The 14,062-nt window shown below is 42.2% G+C and overlaps 1 protein-coding gene across 11 annotated transcripts in view; it reads right to left on the bottom strand.

Moving 5' to 3' along the window:
- arvcfb (ARVCF delta catenin family member b) overlaps window positions 1-14,062 on the bottom strand; it is a 187,745-nt gene that overhangs the window by 98,364 nt on the left and 75,319 nt on the right. The window contains exon 1 of one of the 11 annotated variants that reach the window (XM_068604476.1): window positions 1,772-1,975. The exons of the other annotated variants lie outside the window; for them this stretch is intronic. Within the exon in view, the coding sequence (XP_068460577.1) occupies window positions 1,772-1,792 (21 nt within the window). The 5' untranslated portion in view covers window positions 1,793-1,975. Of the gene's footprint in view, window positions 1-1,771; window positions 1,976-14,062 lie in introns of those variants that run through there. 11 annotated transcript variants of the gene reach the window in all.

Consider the following 14,062-nt stretch of genomic DNA (forward strand, 5'->3'; position numbering starts at 1 on the left):
TGGTGCAGGCTCCCCCACTAATTGAGGACTATGCAGTAATCTTCAGTGGGCTAAAACTCATTTACCGTAAGCTCTGCTGCAGCATTAAGATGAGGTCGCGCCAGATCAACATCTCTCTCCTCCCCCCTTCCTATCTACATTTTTCTGAGTCTAAAAACTAGTTTTAAGCTATTGGACACCCTGAAGGACCTAAAGAGTATAGTATGAAATACCACTGCAAAGCGTGCTGGTTCAACGCCTGTTCCAATCTATTCTTAATAACTTAGCAAAAGCAAGCAGAATGACAACATGGACACATTGATCCTTATGTGTTATATGTATCTTATATGCTTGAGTGTGACTTTGACACACGTTGAACCCTCTTTCTCACACAGCACTGGCCAAGCAGGTGCTCCTTAGCTGAGGAATGTCGAGCCGAGTTGAAAAGGTCACGCCACGATGCCGGCCTGCCCCCAAGCATGCCAACTATCTCGGTCTTACGGGGGTCACGGACACAAGGTTGCTGACACGCATTTCATCCTATTGACATAATCCAAGCAAGGACTCTAACAGGCATTATTTGTCCTGCGTCTGATCCATCTCCTCCAACTTTGTGCGCCGCCTTTAAACTTATCAAAACGAGGAATGGGAATAACCGAGAGTGTGAGGGGGGAAAAAACTGCTTCTCTTTTTGGCGGAGGCTCCTTTAGCTATCTGGTGGCACTCATCCATGGGGGAAACTGTTAATGTATTTTTATCAGAGCAACGTGGAGAGCTAACAGAATGTTTTTGTCTGCCAAACAGGGAATGTGTAACTCCACCCCTCTCAACCCAGCGGAGGAGAGCGGCGCTGATGGGAAGTTGACCTTATTCAATCACATTTTTTTTCCACCACTTCTTTCTTTTTGGATGTCTGTCTCTTTCTTCTTCTTTTTTTTTTAGCTTCTGAGCGCTGCCAAGCTCGGCGGGGAAAAGAGGGACGTGATGGTGTGGGCTGCTGGTGGATGCGCTTCAAACACAAGAAACACTTCCAATAATGTATGCACATCATGGTCTGGTACGCACACACCCACACAGACACAGTGACACGCAGGAGCTAACAAAAGCACATTCCTGCGGAATCTGTGCGAGTAAAACACAAAAGACTTTAATGCCATGTCTCTCACACATTCAGCACTACATCCCATTGGCTATAAATCCTGGCCTGGGCTCATTCAGAGCATCGCTGGCGTTGATCAGGGACAAACTTTCAATACTTCACTGCTTGTCCAATGATCACACCAGACCTTCTATAGGTGGCACGGACACGTCTGAGCCCATGAATGTGTCAGGGAACTCATAAGTCAAAGCACTGCTTTCCTGCAAGAGAAGCCCCCCAACCAACACACACACACACACACACACACACACACACACACACACACACACACACGACTATTTACAGCATGTAATGGTCACTAAGTGGTAGAAGTACTTGCTCGTCCTTACTGTATCTGATGTCACGCAGCCCCCTCCATTCATGCATATTGCCGACACACATGCACACATCCATACGTGCACACGCATTTGACGTGCACTATCCTTCTGAAGGACATCGATAAATCTGAGAATGGCCCCTCTCATGTACTCGGGTTGAAAAGCTTCATAAAAAGACATGGAGAGTGATGATCTTTAGAAATGCACCAAAATCAAAACAATGAGGAAACAACAAGGAGGAGGAGGAGAAAGACTGAAAGAGTCACAGAGGCTGAAGATACGGTGAGAGAAGCGCGACAGACACAGCAACACTAACCTGTTTCACTTCAGCGGGCATGGTTTAAAATCCCCCGCTTCGTTCCAGTAAAAAATTAAAACCTCCCGGGGTAATAAATGTGTGACAACTATTTCCTGGTGTTGGAAAACTCCTTTCCCTCCTCTCCTCCTCTCGTCTCCTCGCGCTTTCCCTGTCTATTTACGTTGAGTTTTCCCCCTGTGAGCGCAGAGGCAGCAGCTCAGACGCAAGCAGCCATCCTCTGCTCAGCTGTGGAGAGCCAGACAGAGTTAGCGACCGGAATACCGGAAGTGGGGCGCTGAGCTTTTCACAGTAAAAGCGAGTCTATTACACATGGACGCGAAAGTCAGCTTTACGGCTGTGTTGCTTTACCTGCTGGCAACTTAAAAACAAGGGTTGGCCTACATTTGAAACCACCACAATCCATGTCTTACCAACCATATCTTCATATTCCGTAAGATAAACAAGCAAAGATTTACAAATCATGTAAAAGCTGTAATAGCCAATCCAGTACATCCTGTGAAACTGAACGTATGGCCAACAAAAAGGGTCTGTTTTACAGCACATACATAGTTACAGGTGAGGGGACGTGATTTTGTACAAAACTGCTGGTGCCGGAGAGTTAGGTGTGTTTTGAAAATAGAAAAAAATCCGTCATTATTAACTATGGTTTACAACAGGCAAAAGTCCTGGTTATTCTCCCAAAACAGTGGCATACTGCTATTGGCCATATTACAAGTCTTCAGGTAGCCAAGTACTTTAAAGGACAACGACCAAGTATACTCAGTGAAACATAAATTCAGTGATACGGCAAGAACGATTAACAAACGTAAACTGCAACAATGCAATACTGTGGAAGCAGTTATGCTTTTATTTTGAAAGTAATATCACCCTACATTCAGAGTAATGCTGGTTGTTTCAGGCTGCTTTTACACAGCTGAAAAAAGGGACCCAGCTTTCTCTTTTCCAGAGATGCTGTTCATATTTAAGGAATGGAAAGAGATGGAGGGGCGAAAGGGGCCGCTACCCACAGCCGAATGCCCCTTCCCTAACGAAAGTAGGGATCCAAGAATAGGAATGGAGCTCAACCAAACTGTGTGCATTTGCACGCACACACACACACTCACTCTACAAAAAAAGTTAGCCACAGAGAGAACAAAAACCTCAGGGGCTGAGAAGGGGGGTTATATTCATAGAAAAGAGGGTTCCCAGACAGGCAGCATGAGCTGGAAGTGTAGCATCTCTCCCTCTCTCTCTCTCTCTCTCTCTCTCTCTCTCTCTCTCTCTCTCTCTCTCTCTCTCTCTCTCTCTCTCTCTCTCTCTCTCTCTCTCATTGGGTCTATGTCTGGCATCTTTAGTGGGGAGGGACCAGTTCCCTCTATGCACTCCAGCTGCGTCTGTCAATCCATCGACCCCTCCCCCTTGTTGGCATAGACGGCGAGAGACGAGGAAAAAGAAGAGGAGGTGGTGGGGGGAAAGGGGCTCACACACACAAAACAAAAGTTGGCTCTTTTGAGGCAAAGGCACCCAATACGCTGCACATTTTTACACCTCGCACACACACACAGCTCCTTTTCTCCACCTCTTTGTCCCGTTCCTCTCACTGCACTTGATATGAGGGAGGGCTGCAACGTACGTGAAAGAATTCACATTCAAATATCTAGGCCTGTGACCAAGGCTGTCAAGGAATGTTAATCTACTAACGTCGATGGAAGCTAATCTAAGGACAACTTTGAGAGACGTTTGGACAGAAAAGGAAGAAGGAGGAAAATAATGACTCGACTTAAAAAAGAAAACAGAGAAAGGAGAAATCCTAAACGGAGGGGAAATGGCTGAGGTTTTGCATTCCACAAGCCTGGTATTTCATCTCCCTGAAAGTTACTGCTTCATTTGTTCTTAATGAAAGAACTTGCCCACCATGCACTATTAAATTTACCATATACTTTCAACAATACCCTTCAGAATTCATCCAACAAACATTACCTCCAAAAAGGTTTTTCTTATTTTAAAGGTTTATAACTTAAATTGCGATGCATTACTTTGTCTTATGCGATTTGTAATATCACATTTCATTTAAGCCATTTAAGCATTGAGTGAGTTTCATAACCCTGTTTAAACATCCATTAAGTGCTTTGGTATACTCATGGGAGCAGATTAGAAAAGAAGCAGTACTCTTTATTTCCTACGGGCATGTGTGTTTTGCTTTTGTCCAATTCATAGTTTTTATGTTGTGATTATTGTTTTATAAAACATTTGCCAAATCTCAAACTATCTCGACTCAAGACAATAACTATAATGCCACACTGCAGTGGGGCTGTACTTAGTGTTAGCATTTGGCTCAAAGCAACACTATTAACATGTTTGCAAAGTAAATATGCTAATTGTTTGTGTGTGTAGCATTTCCCACTACCTTTTTGGTTTAACATGTTAATATTTTACTATTTACCACTAAACACAAATTAACAAGGATCACCAAGGTTTTTACAATTCATCCTAAGGGGGACCAAAAATTTCCATTTGTCAAAATATTTTACTCAAAACCACAAATATCAAACTCATCACAGTAGAAGAGAAATAAATCAGGGGATCACCAATTAGGATTCATCTACCGGGGACCATGAATGTCTGAACAAAGAAAAAAAAAACATCAAATTGTTGTTGAGATATTTCAGTCTGGACCAAAGTTGCGGACCAACAGAAAACTGCCATCCAGAGAACCAAACAACCAAAATGCTATTATGCTTTAAAACCAAAAAAATAAATAAAAGACCAGGTAAACTAAACATCCAAAGCAGGACACACAACAAGTTGGTGATACATGCAGTTTCCAGAAACATGTGCCGCTGTCAACAATAACCAAAAAGCTATATTCTCCTGAGTATAGCCAACCCACGACTGGGCCTTGTAACAAATGTACAAGGTGTATGAATAATCCAGGAGTTGTAATCAAAGCTCCTGTAGTCAGTTCTCCTCTGTCAGGAGGTACAGTGTGAAACAGATGGTAGAAAGGTTAATGTTCAGCAGCAAGGCGTGCTTTGACAGCCAGACATCTCCAATGAAGCTGCATCTGTTAAAATCATGTTTTTCACTTCCACTCAAGATGCCAGATGTATAGAAAAAAAACAAAGAGAAAGACACAGGAGCAAACGCAGATACAAAAAGTAGAACAAAGGCAGGAGCAGTGGTGGATATATATGGCATTTCAGTACAAGAAAATTATGTTTTTATAATATTTAGTTTCAAAGGAGACTTTAATAGCATCTCATTTTAAATAGTACTTCAAAAGCTTCTCCACTCTGCCAAGAATACATTTCTTTGGAAACCCTACTTTACCTTCAAACTTTAACAAAGACATTAATAAATTCAAACAAATATTACACGATACACAAAGCAGGTTCCTAAAAATGAATAAGAAGTGATTTTAAAGATAATACTGACTTTGCTGCTTTAAGTTCTTTAAGACAATCACTGCAAGTGTAAGAGCGTGAGAAGCTACAGCAGCAGGATGATCTGCTCTGTTACTGGCTGACTGCTGTGTATTCTAACAATGGCAAAGCTTGCAAAAAAGTCCTCCTCTAATGACTTTTACTATCATGTTTTATTTTATTTTCCCCTTGGAAAATGGCTACTCAGCGATGCAGAGGATTAGAGTCCAATCTATTGGGGGCTTTTGTCTCGCAAAAAGGCAATTTTCCCTTCATTGAGGGACATAAAGCTCTGTTTAAATGACATCACTTTAGATCAAAAAGTTATATTTTCTGTTTTATTGTTGCTATACTGTGATAACACAGTGAGGTTTCAACTATGTTTGGATGAGGCTTTTCTTTTTTTTTTCATCTTGTCATTTGTAAATTGGACACTGAATGAACCAGTCTGAGCCTGACATGCAGCAAATCATTAAATTGTATATGAAAATTCAGGAGTGACTCTTTTCTAGTATCTAACTGATACTCCTTGTCAAGGTATAATGAAATTGCCTCAAAATATGTTTACATATTGGCTGATGATTTCTGATTCTTGGCAGGTTTGTCAGCCACTGCATCTGACGACCAGCTTGAGGAATCCCGTTTGTCGTGTCATTTTGCTTGGAAATTATGGCGACAAGTTGAATCTTGACTACAAATGCAGATGACCGTCTTCCTTTTAAGAATGTAAAAGTTGTTTTTTTTTCCAAACATGGAATATGTACTTGGTATACATTGCCGTTATTCAGCTTGAATGAGGCACTTGAACAGAGGACTATTGAGAGCAGTGCCTGTCTTTTCACACATTCCCGCGCTATAACCATCTCTCTCACACTTACAGTTCACACACCATGTCACCATCTTTAACTGCGCCAAAATATGAAGAGAGCCACACAGCCTGGCTTTAAATTATGACATTTTACATGATCTTCTGACAAAGTGTGTGCAACTCTACGACACACAATGGCAAAGTCTTTTTTTACACCCTGTCCAACAGTGAAACGTGCATCAGCCTGGGGGTAATGGCAGAGCTCATATAGTCAGCCAGAGTGAAAAGCCCATACATTTATGTGTGCTTCTGATTGAATTGCTCCAATCTGATGGCATACCCAAACAGCAACCTCCAGTTCTACCGAATGAAGCCATTGTGGAAGTGTCTTAAAACATGCATTCCCTAGACTGATCTGCAGGGGGCGACTCCTCCGGTTGCACAAAGAAGTCAGTTTGTATGGAAGTTGATAAGAAAATTATTGCATTTCTCACTTGATTTATTCCTTCAGAAAACATTCTAAACTTGAGTTTATGGTCTCAACCGCTAGTCTCAAGTCTCTCAATACAGCATGATGTTTATTTAGTAAATTATGGTCCCTTTGAGAGCAAAATATATACCATAAAGTGGAGTTTCCTTTAGGGCGGGTTTCCAGAGAATGACAGGTTGCTGCCGCTGCCAGAGCCGTATACGGCGTCTCTATGTCACTCCTCTGCCGTCCAGATGCGGCCATTTCTGTTCATTGGTTGATGAAAAAATACCATGCCGACAGTCGTAATCCAAGATGGGGATGGCGAAATCACCAATGGGTGACATTACGATGACTAAGTTTACCTATTATACAGTCCATTAGTATACCCCACATAATGCAAAGAATTCCCTTGATGATAATCCTTCCATACGCAGGTTGAAGAGAGAGGATTTACTGGAACTTGCAAATACCGCAACGTTTTCTTTTCTAAGCATTACATTAAGGACTTAGATTTTAGGCTAATTCTAGGTAAAGTACCCAGCTGAGGGTTACAGCTGCCCCTTCTGAGTTGATTCATCTACTATTTAAGTTGGAGGTCTTGAGGGGACCATTTCAGACTCGCTGAATTGTCTGCCTTAGCTGTTTTGTTAGATGCAGAGTGTGAGCTTTCCCCGAATTGTGACTGCAACACTTTTCCCTTATGTCTACTTAACAATAGATCTGAAGGCCAGTTACTGTATTTGACTGTATTTGTCGAGTGACAACAGTATGGTAAACACAGTTTTTCAGTTTATTCTGTGGAGATCAGCACATTGTAGTAACCTTTATTAAAGAATACACTATGGGGGTATTGATAAGAAATATTCAGCACAATGTCCTTTTTGCCATAAAGGCATTTGTAGTCTCAAGGACTGTTCTGTGCAATAAAGTCTGAATTTACTCCTGCACACCTTCTGAAACGAGGCTCAGTGCTTATTCTGTTCCTCATTTGATGAGCATTTATATGCGCGTAAGTCATGTAGTAAAATTGTCGCACCAGTATGTTAAGCTCATGAGGATAATTAAATGAAGGCTTTGAAGAAAACCTGCAGCCCGACTACAAAGTCTGTTTTCAATTTATTTTTCTGTCAGTTGAAAGGGGTCAGCATCTAGCCCTGTTTGGTTATCCTGCTGGACACTGGTAAGGGTAAGGTCACATTCCTCTGGTGGTATGTGAAGGTGAGGGACTTTATGTTAAACACATGGGCTATAATTTAGTCTCTGAACTTAACTACCAAGTAAACCACAGACTACCCTTCTTTAAGTAAATGTTCCAGAGATTTTCAGATTGAGGCAATGCCCTTCAAAGTTATGGAGCCTCTCTGTTCACCTATGCGAGTACACAGAGAGGGTGTCTGGTGAAGGAAATGGGAGCAGTGTTCAGATACCCCTCTTAGTGCTTTTAGTGAGCGTAATGGTTTAATGGATTGTGATCAAATGGCAGGGAGGTGCACCAGGATAGGCATTAAGTCCACCAGCGTTGGAGTTGATTTGAAGGATGGATGTTTTAGCCACCCCAGAGGAATATAAATAGCCCACAGTACAAAAGGCTTTCCTGCTACCCCCCTTCAAACCTCTCCATCCCTGTTTTTCTGCACAACCCCAACCTTGAGTAAAAATTCCTGTACTTCCATGTTGGACCCTGGACCAAGCTGAGACTCACTCCCCACCTTGAGCAGTTAGCAGTGTGATTCATGGGCCATCGCCTCAATCTTGACTCCTAATGTTGAAGTGGAGTGAATAAAAGATATCCGAGAACATAAATGGCAGTGCTGCTTAAGTGTAACCGATGTAGTGGGAAGAAGCAACTGGGGTTAGCCTTTAAATGTTTAAAACATTTATTAGATTTGTAAATGGATGGCACTGCCTTGAGAGACTGTGACATGCCCACAATTGTTGGACAATCTACTTTTGCACTCGAACCCCAGAAACCTACTTTTGGATCTGCATAGGGTTGTTTTGACAGGGAGAAAATAAGAATAACAAAAGAATATATTTATCTGTTCAACTTTTCTCCAATATCTACATATTTCATATGAAATACTGTATTGTTTGACCTCTTACGGCTTCTGAAAAAGATTCAGATATAACAATTGGAGAAGAAAAAGAGTACTCTTACTGTGAGCAAGGTACTCATAAATTATAAACATCAGGGGTCACTTTGAAAACCACTTCAACCACCACCTCCAAAAATCAAAGCAGAAATATTTGCAGCTCAAGAATGTTGTCTTTTGATAGGAAAGGCAAAGTCAGAATAGTAAGTATGTGTTGATAATAATATTAACAAAGACAAGCTTTGCTTGTTTTGACCGTGAGAAGAAGTAGTACGATATTGTGTTAAATTGTGTAACATTAGTTCAAAATGAATTCACATGTCACCAGGCACAGAGCAAGGATGAAGACAAAGAAACAAACATGTTGTTACAAACAAAGATGGAATGCATTGAAACGGTCTCACTTGACATCATCCCTGAAAAAGAGTTATGAAAGTTGAGCTCAAAAAAACCCTGAAGGAAATAAAGGAATGTCTTGACCTGGACATCAGTATCGTGACAGAAAACCACCCACAGACTCTTTGATAAAAAAAAGGAACGGTATGCCTTAACATTCCTAATATCCACAGGACCAAATAACCTTTAAGGTGCGACAGAGCATGATTAGGTGCTTCGTAGGGAAACATGGAAAACAAGCACCAACATTTGATTTTAAAGGTGACTTTTCTGCAGGCTGCTACATGAAGCTACAATATAAGAGGAAAGTTGTGTAGGAGGGTACGAGAATCGGGTGGCATACAAAGATAAACAAAGGAGGCATTCTCACACCAAGGTAATTAGGATGTTTATGGGAGGAGAGAAGGTTCCTGATGGCACAGCGAGGGATGAAGACAGGGGAAGATCGAGAAGGGAAGGGGGTTAACTAAGGCTCATTGTTAAGCAGGTGATTTACGAGGGTACAAGGGCTCCCGGGCCCTGCCAGTGGAAGGATAGATCTTCTGTCGCTATAGCACCCTCAGCCCTTTGTTCCCATTGTGACGAGACAGGGCTGGGGGGGCTGTGGGGATGAAAGTGGGTGGAGGGCGGCTGGAGCGATTGTTGGTAGAGTGCTGTTGTGCCATCGCAGGGCCGGGGCCTGTACCTCTTCACCACAGACAGCAGCACAGATCAAAGGCTGCACTGTTCCCTTTCTCTAAAGCTCACAAGCCTTTGAAAACTTCCCACAACATTTGCATCAGGGGATAGTATGCCTCTGCAATGCGAGAAGCCCACTGAATATAGTATCAGAATACCAAACACAAATATTTAATGATACCCATAGTGTAAGAAATTATCCTGAGTTTGCTCGTCAGTGCAGCCGGGTGGTTGTATGCACCACAAGATGGAATCTGTGCACGTGCCGGGCAGCGGCCGTGGGTGGATAGATTAGGTGTCTGGTGTATATGAAATGAGGTCACCTTCTCCCTTAGTTCCAAACAGACGTGTTTGTCTGAGTGCTGTCTGCTTTTTTTCCACACAGAGAACTGTCAGCATGCATCATTTGACCTTTCAAAGCCTCTGCGATAACGCTCCTTCAGGCCAAAATCAATTACCACAGGCAACGCAGTATCAAATGAAGAAAGGGTATGATCTTAGAATGTGAGCGGCCACATGTTGGGGCAGTCGCAAATGCAAGTTGAAAGGCGCCTCGGTCCGTGTCACTGAATCTCTTCTGATTATTTCATCTGAAAAGCTAATGGAGTGTCCACCAGCATTGTTCTGATGTTTTTCACAGGACTGCGCAGGGTGACCGCTCTAATTCTCTTTCTTGCCTGCAATTCATAAAGTGTAATATTGAAGCGAATGAGGATCAGAATTGAATTATTAAGGTCTTAGAAAGTAGGGCAGGGCTGTTTACATGAACCTCTCCCACACCTATTGTTCCAATACAATGGTCAAAATGTCTTGTGTAACCCTGTGTTAACATCATGCAGGGCCAAATCAAAAATCCTAAAATTATATTTGAAACACGTTGAGCCACAATATTATTTAATCCTGTTTAGTTGTGTGCACTCCAGCTAAACAAGGTGACTTGTGTTCATATCAGAGGGTGATTTATTTGTGGTTGGGACTATTGTGTTGTCTCAACTCTCTGTAGGACAAATATTAATCATAGAAAACAGTGACTATGTAGCATTTTTATGCCAAAGAAAACATGTAACTCTTGTTAACCATTATGGTTCACCATAAGCAAAAGTCTCCACCCAAACTACTGTCGCAGTTTATGAGTCTGGGCTGAGGCCCAGTGATGCTTCAAACTGAATGCTTACTTCTGCATGGCAGAATGACCATGAATGTCCTTGGTAGTTTTAGCGTTTGATAATTACCACGACATGTGTATAGCTGAGGCTGATGCAAATGCCATTTTCGCAGATATTTTATTATAACCAAGCTTTGGACAGATTACATTTTTGACCTGATAATTGCATTAATCAAGAGCGAGACACCCAATGTCTCAGACCAGGACTAATTCCAGCGTGGAGGCATACAACATTTCAACCTCATGACTGTGTTAGGGGAAAATAAGGAGACAAAAAAAATTCATGTCATCTTTTGGGGACCATTATTATGTGTACAAAATTACATAGCAGTCCAACCAGTATTTGCTTTCATATTTCAGTTGGGACCAGTAGTGGACCGACCCTAATTTGCCATCCCTGGAGCCACGCCTTTAGAAATTTATTTCCTATTATGCAACAAATTTATGTTCACATGAACATTAGCCAGAAGATTTGTCACCAAACTCAATACCTCGATAGGCTACAAATCTTCTTGACTTTAAATTTGAAGAGAAAATGACTGCTATATTTCGGTATAATACTGTCAAACCATCACTGAATGATTTATTTGTGTCATTGGGCTGCATGCCAGCCCCATACCTCACTCCACATCCAGGCCGGTCTGGACAGAAGAGCCTGCACTTTTCAACTCAAGAATCTCAGCCTGCAGCTTGATGAAAAAGCAAGTAGTTTTGAGAGTTTCAGAGCACTGTTTGAAGACACCAACCACCAAGTGATGTGCTGATATGTGTGAAGTAATCTCTGAACTGAAGAAAGTTTTTTCTCATGTGTATTTGCTTCCCACTCGGCCTGCTCTCTCTGGGTTGCCTGTGTTGAAACACTGACAATAGTGATCTAAATGATGATGGAAGATTAAAGTGTATTGACCCAATCTGTTTTGAAATGAGCACCTTGTAGCAAAGCTATATTTATATCAGTGGTGTATCACTCTTAATAGATGTCTATTTGAATCAGACTTGCTCCACTTTTCCTTTTCTGACGCCCAACTTAAAATGATGGCAAGCCTCATTGAGTCTGGCCTTTGGGTTGTGAATCTGAGCCCTCAGTTACTGATCCATGATCCATTTTAATCCATTATGCAGCCTGGGGAGCAAGCATGAGTGTGTGGTAGAAACTAAGCGGGGAAAGAGCAAGAAAGAGAACAACCTGATGCATTTGACGCTCAGAAAACCTCATTATGTGAAAGGAGGGGGTCTCACGGTAAAGCACACACATTTACACACAAGCCTGTACATTCTGCTTAAAGACTGAGCACATGTGGCCCAAAGCTATTTGCCCCAGAGCAGGCACTGGTCAAACCTCCCACCATCCCATTGTCCAATTTGCTTTGGCATTTATAGATGTTTATGATAAAGCCCAAAGTCTAATGCGTGGTGACCGAATGACATTTCAAAGTGATGTGAAATTAGGTGGGACTCTGTTCTGCCCAATTGACTCTTGAGTGTGCAAACAGGCAGGGTGGGGTTTATCAATGAGTCTGATCTGTGAGTGATAGCGTGAGAGGGTTAATACACTGCCTGTCATGTGAAGCACAGTCCACTGAATCATTGACCAGTTTATGAGGAGCGGAGGATATCTCACTCTGTCACACACACACACACACACACACACACACACACAAGCCGAGGCGGGCCCATGCTCAGTGGCGCATTAAGCTACAAAAGTTTAACTTCCGAGTATAACGTTTGGATCTTCCGTACTGCTGCCGCATAATTGAACCCACAGAGTGCACTTTCCTTTAACCACGCTCAGTCTCGCATTCATTCGCATGAACAGATAAAGGAAAATAATGCTTGATTTATCAGATTTGGACTATATATATTTATATATGTATATATATATATATATATATATATATATATATATATATATATATATATATATATATATATATATATATATATATATATATATATATAGGGGCCCCGGGGAAGACCCAGGACACGCTGGAGGGATTATATCTCCCGGCTGGCCTAAGAACGTCTCGGGGTCCCCCAGAACGAGCTGAAAAATGTTGCGGTGAGAGGGAAGCCTAGGTCGGTCTGCTGGGTGTGCTGCCACCGCCACCCGACCCTGGATAAGCGGCGGAAAATGGAAAATGGATGTATATATGTGTATATATATATTTATATATATATATATAGGGACACCCTGACCCAACAGGCGAGTGGCATCAACAGGCAGCGACAAGTTCAAAGTTCAAAATCATGGCCTCATGTGCTGGATCCCAAAGTTGTAAATGGTTTTGCCATTATGTCAAGTTAGCTTCAATGCTCTTTCACCCCTCTTCCTGATTGTAGGGAGACAACGGCGGCTTTCCCCAGATTTATGTCGATAAGCAGCAGATTACCCAATGGACGTGGGGATCGTGAGCTTTCTTTACCCTGCTATACCTTCCCTGCATCCCCGTCATCATCCCTTCGTGAGGGCAAATTGGCAGCAAGCCCTTTATAAATGAACACGAGCAGGTATGTTGACAAAATGTGATTGCTGGCAAATACAACTGCAAACAAACGTAGGCACAGCAGTTTTATCTCTGCAAGTATTGCTATATCAACAATACATGGGCCTGCTTCCTTTACTATGATTAAAGGTGATGTATCCAAGTGCTACAGGTGCTGCATCATCAAATTATGCGTTCAAATTCCGATTGCTAAAATATGTGTAGAGCTTGAAAGGGTTTCTTTCTTTCTTGTGTAAACCAATGGGCTGTTGTAATTGTGGACATTTGTAGGGGATTATAGTTGTCTCATTTCTACATCTTACATGACCTGTTATTGCACAATCAGCCAGTATTGTCAGGATCCCTGGCCGGGACTCTAATTTCCTCCAGACACTGACCAGAGCTTCACGGCATGCCACATCCAATCAGCAGCACCACAAGACAATACCAAAGACCAGTGGGCAAACAGAGACGGGATTGAATGGCAAGCTTTTGCGTAGAAGGAAGAGGTGAAGGAAGACAGAACGAGAGGTTGAATCTCATCAGCTCACCTTTAAAGATGAGTCACCACAGAGCAGATTATTGCACAACATCCAGGTCAGTGGGTTCAGACAAAGTGTCCCAAAATCACATAGAAGTTGAACGGAGAGATTTTCGAGTCCCACCAATGATGCAAAGCGATGACCGTGAGCAAACAGGACGATGGAATGATTTTGGTCCGATTTAAGGGAGGGAGCAGGAGAATGTTGATTGAGAGAGGTTGGCAGTGAATCAGACACAAGTTGGTTAAAA

This window comes from Clinocottus analis, unplaced genomic scaffold (genome assembly GCF_023055335.1).
Source record: "Clinocottus analis isolate CAN_PGR_092001 unplaced genomic scaffold, fCliAna1.0.p SCAF_7, whole genome shotgun sequence".
Taxonomy (NCBI): Eukaryota; Metazoa; Chordata; class Actinopteri; order Perciformes; family Cottidae; genus Clinocottus; species Clinocottus analis.